The sequence below is a fragment of the Chiloscyllium plagiosum genome, chromosome 19, assembly GCF_004010195.1.
Source record: "Chiloscyllium plagiosum isolate BGI_BamShark_2017 chromosome 19, ASM401019v2, whole genome shotgun sequence".
Taxonomy (NCBI): Eukaryota; Metazoa; Chordata; class Chondrichthyes; order Orectolobiformes; family Hemiscylliidae; genus Chiloscyllium; species Chiloscyllium plagiosum.
The window spans coordinates 57,815,129-57,825,468 of NC_057728.1; the positions used below are offsets into that span (position 1 = coordinate 57,815,129).

Consider the following 10,340-nt stretch of genomic DNA (forward strand, 5'->3'; position numbering starts at 1 on the left):
GTTTGGAGGTGGCGGAAATGTCGGCGGATGATTTGGTTTATGCGAAGGTTGGTAGGGTGGAAGGTGAGCACCAGGGGCGTTCTGTCCTTGTTACGGTTGGAGGGGTGGGGTCTGAGGGCGGAGGTGCGGGATGTAGACGAGATGCGTTGGAGGGCATCTTTAACCACGTGGGAAGGGAAATTGCAGTCTCTAAAGAAGGAGGCCATCTGGTGTGTTTTGTGGTGGAACTGGTCCTCCTGGGAGCAGATCCGGGGGAGGCGGAGGAATTGGGAATACGGGATGGCATTTTTGCAAGATGTAGAGTGGAAAGAGGTGTAATCCAGGTAGCTGTGGAAGTCGGTGGGTTTGTAAAAAATGTTAGCGTCAATTTGGTCGTCATTAATGGAGATGGAGAGGTCCAGGTTTCTTAACTGTCGCTGGGTCAGAGTCCTGCAATTCCCTCCCTAAAGGCATTGTGGGTCTGCCTACAGCACATGGACTGCAGTGGTTCAAGAAGGCAGCTCACCCCCACCTTCTCAAGGGACAACTAGGGATGGACAATAAATGCTGACCCAGCCAGCGATGACACATCCCATAGAAATGAATAAATAAAAATAAAACCCAAAAGAACTGCATATACTGCAAATCAGAAACAAAAACAGAAGATGCTGGAAAAGCTCAGCAGGTCTGGCAGCATCTGTGGAGAGAAATCAGAATTACCGTTTATCGGTCCTGAAACATTAGGTCTGATTTCTCTTCTTAAACTTGCTGAGCTTTCCCAGCAACTTCTGTTTTTGTTGCTGTTCCCTTTAATTGTTGGTTAAAAAATCAATGGGGTTATCTTTTGTGTATTTTAATAGCTATACTGCAGCATTAAAAAAAGGGGCTGATTCTAGAATCTGCTGCAAATTGCTGATCAAAGGTTCATGGGAACAAACCTTAGCTTTTCAAACCATTGCAACTTAAAAACTGCTGATGCAGTTCTCAATGAGCATACACCTTCAGCGCACTGATATTGTGCTGGATTTTGCTTCTGGCTTCAAACCTCCCTCATTTCAAAGATGACCTACTTAGGGGGCCAAGGATTCCCCCAGTTCATAGTCTAAGGCTGTTGTTAGCAAATGAGCAGCCCTAATGCACATCTAATGCACATCTTCATTTCCCTTTGTTATTAATGGGTGCTAGGCTGTAGAATCTATTTCTGCCTATTTTAAATTGTCCCCTTTATCCTTTTACTACTGGTTCTAGTTTTTAAATATAACAAGAGGTTCCATTGTGCCTATTATGTATTGGCTAGAATCCTAAAAATTACTGTTGACTTGATTAGCAAATATATACTTGATGCAATTATGTAGTATTACACCTCAAAGCTGCACTCTACTACTGTGGCTGCTTATTTTAGATAATTACGCCAGTCCTAATTAAAGCCATTGTCGCCTGGAGATCTAGGTTTAGAGGGAACCTGGCTCTGTGTGTTGAGTTCAAAATGAAATCTCAACATGAGTCTTGGAGAACTGAGAGATGTGGATGGTTGATGCTGTTGGGTCTCAGGAGTGTGGGTCACTTTGACCTGGTGCTAACAGTAGTTTGCCATTGGCGAAACATCTGCACTTCTAGAGTTTTGTTAAGATAAATGCTGTGATTGTTAGAGCATAAGGCAATCTGCACGCATACACACACTTACTGAAAGTGGACAGAGAGATTGTTAGCTGCCTTGTGTCACCTGATCATGATGTCACACTGCATTGCAATTGGCTGGAATCATTTGGTAGACATGTGTGCTGAACAACATGTGTGCATCTCCCAGAGCCGGTTCCCAGTCCAGTAGCGGTTCAATGTGGGGAACAAAAGCACAGTCAAGATGGTAACAGCTGAAAATCTAAGCTTAAAAAAGAACAATAATCTGGACAGCCAATATTTGAGAAGAGGAAAATTCAATTCATGTGTGAGGGTGACTCCCTTCATCACAACTGACTGTGCATTGCTGTCGTTTGCTGCAGAATGATTCCAATAGCCACTTCATTAGGTTTCATCTGCAGTCATTGCCTATAAACACTTGACTCAGGTCCAAGCAACTGCTGAAGGTCTGGGCAGAGAAAGTGACATGAGGCATTTAGCCGGCCCACTTTGCACATGCTCCTGCAGTTTGTTTCTCATCTGTGACTCTTGGAGGCTGTGGTGGTGTGTGTCTCCTCCACGTACCACAGCCTTTATATGTGCGACGTCTGCTACACCAGTGGATTTCTCAACCACGTGGGACTATCCTGGTGTTCAATACAATGAGAGGAATGACCTGGGAGAAATATTGTCAGGGCTGTAACAAAAAAGCTTCTTTCACTGATGAGGAAAATATCTTTGATCACCTTTGTTTACTAGTCACATAGAACAAGTAAAGACCATTTTGACTGAGGGGTGATGAAGATTCCCTTTGCTTCCAATCGGCTGTGGGGAGGCTACAGGTTGTATGGTTGGGTATGTCAGGCAACCAATGGCAGGTGTTTGGTGGTGGGGGCAGTTGGAGGCAAGAGCTCATCTGAGGATACCTCCAGAATATGACCAATCAGAGTTGCCAATGTTGGCCAGCAGAGAGCACCACTGCCATTATTTGTGGTGTAAAAATCTTCACAGAAATGGGATATATGGCCCATTATTGAGGTTTCATTGTTTTTCATCAGAATGCAGAATAATTGTTAATGCAATTTTTTTAAAAAAGCGGCCTGTTTGATCAGTGGTTAAAAAAGTTCTTTTTGAGAAATGCAATCTCTTAATTAACAACAAAGGGCTGTCCTGTTTACCTATGTATTTTAGCCAGCAGTGTGACATCATCATCTGGTGACAAAGACAGCTGTTGTTTTCTCCAAAGCAGTATATGGCTGTCCTCAGTAAGTGGAAAATATTCACTTCGATGCTTCCTTCATGTACAGGTAAAATGATTTTAAAAGTGGTAAAGCCAGGGTCTAAATATTGAAAGAATGCTGTATTTGATCTTTGATATAGCGACTTATGACATTGATTTCAATGGATCTGATTTGCTTTGATTTATTATTGTCATTTGTACCTAAGTACAGTGAGACGTTTTGTTCTGTGCGCAGTATAGGTAGATCATACCTTATAATGTGCATTAGGGTAATAGAACAGAGTGAGGAATACAATGCCACGGCTGCAGAGAAGGTGCAGAAAGACCGAGATCAACATTAAGTTTAAAATTTAAGAGGTCTATTCATAAATCCAATAACAACAGGGAAGAAGCTGTTCTTGAATCTGTTGTAACATGTGTTTAAACTTATGCATCTTCTGCCCGACCGAGCCATTTGCGGTCATTTATACCAGATCAAAAGTGATAATCGGGGTTGTTAAATTGTGTAAGAAACCCAACCAGTTCAGTAACATCTTTAATATATGGGTAGCAACCGCTACTCCTACCCTGTTCTGACTCCAATCACATCCAACATGGTTTTATTTTCCTGCAAAGCTATTTAGTTGCAAAAAGAGAAATTGAAGACAATTACTTCGTTAAACCAGGAAACAGAGTTTTATTTATGCTAATAATATTTCTTATCTTTCTTGATTGTGCAGTGGACCTGCAGACTTGAGAAAGGATTTTTTTTAGTAATTTTAGCCTGCTCCTTAATAAATTCAAAATTGGGAAAGAAACATATTATCAGTAGAAAATTCATCAAGGCATTTATTTGAAATTTCTCTAATTCCATGGTACATACCCACATGAGTCTCACAGGGACTTGGATTGATTCATGGTTACAGATGGCCAACCCAAATTAAAGAGCAGCAGTGAGATGCACCTAATGTTCTCTCTGTACGTACATTCACTTTTTGCGACTTTTTTTTGGATACTGATAATGGCCAACTCACTTTCCTCTACTTGTCAGAATTATTCATCGGCAATTAAAAACAGCACAACCAACCCTCAATCAATTTCAGTGCACACTCAAAATATAACGACTAGTAATAAATCTTGATTTACTGCTGTTTATACTGCACAAAAATGGATGAGAGATGTTTTACAACTTTAATTATCAAGTAAAATGAAATCCACGGCAGATTATCACATGTTTAGTGATAGTTCTCACCTATACAACTACCTTTCTCACTGATAAAAATAAACACCTTTAAAAAGGCAGGGAACAAATGTATACTAACCTCCTCCAACTCTTGTTGCAAGACTGTTTGGGGTTTATTTTTACATATTATTGACAGGCTAACTTGCTTCACAAGGCTCTGACTTTCTCTTGATGTTCATTCTTTCTAGGTGACACGATAGTTGACAAGGAAGGTTGGGCTGTTTTTCGAAGACACCTCAGCTCAAACCTCAGGTCCTGTCCTTCAACTTTCACCTGGTTTTCACAAATCCGGAACACTTTCACTTGAGCTCAGCCAAGGACTCAGACAAGTGAGGAATTAAACATTAAGAGACCAAGAAGATTTCAGGGTTATGGAATCTGACAAGATGTGGAATTTGCCCATCTGGCATCTCCTAGTGGAACATATATAGGAGGAGGAACATTGAGCTTTGCTACCCATTTCAAAATGCTCCTCACAAGTAGCTGTGTCAACCATCTCTCAGATTCATCGCTGTGATCGCAACGGACCTGGACATATGTGGATGGGTGGCTCATATTTTTGTAAAGGAGCAAGAGATGGGATTTATTGGACCAGTGAGGTGAAATGGAGCTGTGTTGAAGTTCATGACCACCAGACTCTTTGTTCTTGCCCTTCCCAGTGACCTTTCTTGCGGCCTCAGCAGGTCACGATGTTCTCTCTAAAATTTGAAATTTCAAAATGTGGAGAGGCTTTAGCTTTTCACAGTTTGGACTTTGCTTTTGTTATAGAAATGAATACATTATGGTAAATGTGTATAAACAGCAGTCTGCTATTGACAGTAAATGCTTACCCGTATGCATAAATCATATGAAAGTTACCGCAGGAATCTCTGACGCAACTGTACTGCTGCCGTTCTTTGGCAATTGAACAAATACAAACTATTTTAATAACTTCGGTGAAATGTGTGCACTATCAGAATACCTAAATAATGTCTTTTTATTTGGTTTAAATTGTTACATGGAGAAAGTCTGAAAGTGTTAGGATCTTTTTACACTATCATAATAATATTACTAACCCACAACATACTTGTAACATCAGTTCTGCTTGTATGCAAGTTACTTAGCAGTTATGTTTATCACTGTAGCCTCATCTTTATTTGAATATTTGCCCTTATGATTTTGATGTGACTAAATCTTTACAGATATTATTTATTGCTTAAAAAATTGTGTACTCTGGAAAGCAACAAGAGGTCCAGTACCCGAACGGAAGAAGATGTGGAGCGGATGTTTAACTCAGTGATGCTGTAAAATGTAGCACAGTTCTGAAACTTTTTTTTGGTTTTGTTTTTGGACTTGTGTAAATCTTTGTTTTAAATGTAAACAGTAAATAAAATTCAAGTAGCAAAGATGTAAATAATTCTCAATAACAACTTCTCTCTGAGAAAAAGATGTGGCACAAAAACTACTATTCTCTGTATTCCAGTTGCTTTCGGTGTTCTTTTTGCCTGATCCAGTTTTCTGTCACTGTCTTGAAGATTAATATCACCTTCAAGTAACAGACTTATTTATCTGCTTGATTACTGGTACAAGAACTAAGAGGCAGATTTAATATTTGGTCAAGAAATGGAGGAGGCTGTGAGGACGAACTTTTTATGTAGTGATTGGTAATGACCTGAAATGGAGGTTAATGGAAAGGGGAGGAGGAAAGATTTGAAAGGGAAATTGGATGGGCATTTGAGGAAAATAAACTTGGAGGGCTCAGGGGATAGAAAGATGGGATGGGACTGACTGGATTACTCTACAGAGAACTGGCATGGACTTGATAGGTTGAATGACAAACCGTCTCAATGAATCTATTGCCTTATAGACAGGTTGGTGTTTATTAGTAATTGGGATGTGGAAGAATGATCATCAGAACTATGAGTGTAAATTACCTGGAAAGTGCAATAAGTTAGTTCCTGAATTTGGTTCTAACACAAGGACATTGTTTATAAGTATCCGATGGGTGGAGACTAGAACCAGGGGTCACAGGTTAAGATTATGTGGTTTAGGACTGAGATCAGGAGGAACATCTTCACTCAGAGAGAGGGGAGCCTGTGGAATTCTCTGCCACAGAAAGCAGTTGAGCACAAAACATTGCGTGCTTTCAAGAAGGAGTTCAGCACAGTGGACTGAAAGTCTGTCACCAGTACTCTTCAACAAGGATCAGTGCTGGGATCTCAGTTGTTTGTAATTTATATAAATGATTTGGATGAAAATGTAGGTGGCCTGATCAGTAAGTTTGCAGATAACATGAAAATTGATGCAGTTGTGGACAGCGAGAAAGATTCTCAAAGCATGCAGCAGGATGTAGATCAGTTGGAAAGTTGAAATGGCAGATAGAATTTAATCTGGACAAGTGTGAGGTGATGCATTTTGGGAGGGCAAATGCAGGAGGAGTATGCAGTAAATAGCAGGACCCTTAGGAGCATTGATACACAGAGGGATTAGATTAGATTCCCTACAGTGTGAAAACAGGCCCTTTGGCCCAACAAGTCCACACCGACCCTCCGAAGAGCAACCCACCCAGACCCATTCTCCTGCATTTACCCCTTCACCTAACGCTATGGGCAATTTAGCATGGCCAATTCACCTAACCTACACATTTTTGGATTGTGGGAGGAAACTGGAGCACCTGGAGGAAACCCACACAGACACGGGGAGAATGTGCAAACTCCACACAGACAGTTGCCTGAGGTGGGAATTGAACCCTGGTCTCTGGCACTGTGAGGCTGCAGTGCTAACCACTGTGCCACCATGCCGCCAATAATCTTGGAGTCCAAATCCATAGCTCCCTGAAAATAGTGACATAGTTGGATAAGGTGGTTAAGAAGATGTACAACATGCTATATGGGCAACATGGTGGCTCAGTAGTTATCACTGCTGCCTCACAGCACCAGGAACCTGGGTTTGACTCCAACGTCAGGCAACTGTGTGGAGTTTGTATATTCTCCCCGTGTCTACGTGGGTTTCCTCTGGGTGTTCCAGTTTCCTCCCACAGTCCAAAGATGTGCAGATTAGGATTGATTGGCCATGCTAAATTGCCCATAGCGTCCAGACATGTGCAGGCTAGATGGATTAGACAATGCGAAATGCAGGGTTATAGGTAGGATGCTCTGCTGAGGATTGGAATTGATGGGCCAACTGGCCTGCTTCCAGACTGTAGGGATTCAATACCATATCATCCATGCTTTCCTTCATTGGTTGGGGATTGAGAAGAAACATTGGCAAGTCATTTTGCCGCTGTGTCAAACTTTAGTCAGGCCACACTTTGGAGTATTGTGTGCAGTTCTGGCTGCCACACTACAGAAAGGGTGTGAAGGCTATGGAGAGGGTGCAAAAGAGGTTTACCAGGATGTTGCATGAGTTGGACTGGATTAGCTCTAAGGAGATGTTGGACAAGCTTGGATTGGTTATGGTAGAGCATCAGAGGCTGAGGTTGACCTGTTAGAAGTGTTTAAAATTGTGAGAGGCACAGAGAGGGTGTATAGTCAGAGTCTTTTTTTCCCAGGGTGAAAATGTTAAATACTAGGGGCACAGGTTTAAGATGAGAGTGGGAAAGTTTAAAGGAGATGTGCGAGGAAAGTTTTTTACCTGGAGAGTGGAAGTGCCTGGAACAGGGGAGTGGTGGAGGCAGATATGTTAGCAAAGTATAAGAAGTATTTAGACAGACACATAATTAAGCAGACATTAGTGGGATACGGAAAAAAGTGAGGACTGCAGATGCTAGAGATCAGAGTCAAAAAGTGTGATGCTGGAAAAGCATAGTCAGTCAGACAGCATCCGAGGAGCAGGAGAACCGATGTTTCGAACGTAAGCTCTTCATCAATAATGTCTCCACTTGTTACTTCAAGGTATTCCAGATGAAGAGCTCAAAACATCGACTCTCCTGCTCCTCGGATGCTGCCTGACCGGCTGCGCTTTTCCAGCGCCACACTTCCTGATTAGTGTAATACAGACAATATGCAGATGAAAGGGATGAGTTTAAATTGACATCATGGTCAGCCCAGGGCTTGTGGGTCAAAATACCTGTTCCTATGCTGTACTGTTCTGTTCTACGTTCTATGGTTCGTGTGGTCAAGAGATCAAAGGGTATGGAGAGAAAGCAGGAACAGGGGACTACGTTGGATGATCAGCCAGGATCATAGTGAATGGCAGAGGAGGCTTGAAGGGGCTGCTTCTGGTTCTATTTTCTATTTTTCTATGATAGGCCCTTTGGCCTATATAAAATTGGGAAGCCTTTTGCATGTACCCCACTTAAAATCATGTAATCTCTCGGGAGAGGTGAAAAACCAGGGTAAAATCCCAGGCCAGTTTGGGAAGGAGAAAACCAAATCAAGAAAATTCCTCCCTGAGCTCGCTGGCTGATTGGAACAAACCCAGAAGCCACTCCACTTGTTACATCAAGGCATTCAACAAATCGATACCTTATCACTGGAGACAGAAGGATGTTCCAGTTCTAAGGGCTGGAGTGTCTTCAATGAACTTAGGGCTTTTACCATGTCACGGTGTGAAGTTAACAACAGTTTGACGCGAGCTTTAAGTGCTAACTTCTCAAGTGATAACTTTACTCCAAGGGACTAGGGGGATAGTGGATGGGAATACTGACAAGAGGCAGGACTGGGTGCAACCATCAACACAAGTGTCAACTGTAGCTGAGTGTTAAACTCTGTCTCTGGATCAAAAGGTGACGGCTTCAGGTCCCATCAGCACATGGCCTTTCCTGAAGATTTGGTGTTTTACGAAAGAAATACTGCAATGGGATTCAAAGGTAACTACTGAACTGAAGCTGTTTGGGTAGACAATGGGAAATGATGTGCAGGAAAATTGGTGTTTCGGGCCAGAGATGATGGACTACTGGTATTGTTGCTAGATCTATTAATCTTGAGTCGACATTAGAGTGGTGCTGGAAAAGCACAGCCAGTCAGGCAGCATCTGAGCCTGACCTGCTGTGCTTTTCCAGCACCACTCTAATGTAGATTCTGATTTCCAGCATCTGCAGTCCTCACTTTTGCCTATTAATCTTGACCAGTTAATAATCCGGAAACCCAGGTTTGAATACTGTCTTGGCAGATGATGGAATTTACACCAAATTAAAAACAAAAAGAAATCTGGAATTAAGGATCTAATGAAGACCACGGTAGGAACAAAGCTTATCAAGTTTTAGGAAAGAAAATTGCTATCTCTTAACTGGTCTTGCTTGCATGTAAGTGCAGACTCACAGTAAAATGCCCTCTAAGCTATTATAGATGGACAATAAATGCTGGCCTGGTTAGTTATGCCCACATCCTGTGAATTAACTTTTTTAAAAAAAGCATATTTGATTTATTATTGTCAAATGTGCTGAGATACAGTGAAAAGTATTGTTTTGCATGCTAACCAGACAAATCATACTTTACATAAGTACATCGGGGTAAATAGAAAAAAGATGCAGAATATAGTGCTACAGCTATAGAGAAGATGCAGGGAAAGGTCAAGACAGCGGGGAAGAAGCTGTTCTTGAATCTGTTGGTACATGTTTTCAAACTTTTCATTCCCTGGTGATATTATAAGAAGTTTGCGGCAAACCACCCTCAGTGAAAATCCATTTATATATGGGATATAGTTGCCCATATTTTTGCTTTGTGTGGGAGCTTGCTGTAAGCAGATACTAGGCTATTTACTAAATAGCAGTGACTTTACATCAAAGGATCGTAATGGGCTGAAAAATAGTTGAGCTGCACCAAGGAATGTGAGAAAATCCTACCTCAAAGCAAATTTTTGTTTATATCTGTCTGTGCCTTGTCAGAGGTAGAAATCTTTAATGATCATTTCCTGTTGAACCATTTTTGCATTTTCTATAAACAGCAGCAAGAAATTACATTGAACTTACAAAATGGGAGCAGGCCATTTGGCCTTTCCAGGCTATACTCGTGACTGTGTGCCTCATTTCACTCCATCTCACTCCCTCTGTTCATACCCTCATTTCTACATCCTGTATATACATACCCAGCTTCATCTTGAGTATATCTGCACTATTCAGCTCAGCTCCTTATGATTGTGAATTCCATGTTGTAGACACTCTCTGACTAGAGATTTCTCTCCTGAATTGCTCATAGGATTTTTGTGGTTTTCAAAATGCAATACTTTATTCATAAAATTTTTAGAAGTACATGACATATCAGTTAAAATTTGACATTACATAAAGTGCAATACAGTTCAATTTCTTTCAAAACACTGTATAGCTCTCTGAGGTGCCTCACTTACAATTATAGATTATCTTAC

General features: G+C 41.3%; 1 protein-coding gene across 1 annotated transcript in view; it reads left to right on the plus strand.

Annotated features, from left to right (window-relative positions):
* The window catches only part of LOC122559859 (chemokine-like protein TAFA-2), a 286,549-nt gene extending 281,060 nt beyond the window's left edge, over positions 1 to 5,489 (plus strand). The window contains exon 6 of the mRNA XM_043709983.1: positions 4,247 to 5,489. Within this exon, the coding sequence (XP_043565918.1) occupies positions 4,247 to 4,258 (12 nt within the window). The 3' untranslated portion in view covers positions 4,259 to 5,489. The remainder of the gene's footprint in view (positions 1 to 4,246) is intronic.
* The last annotated feature ends 4,851 nt before the right edge of the window (positions 5,490 to 10,340 follow it).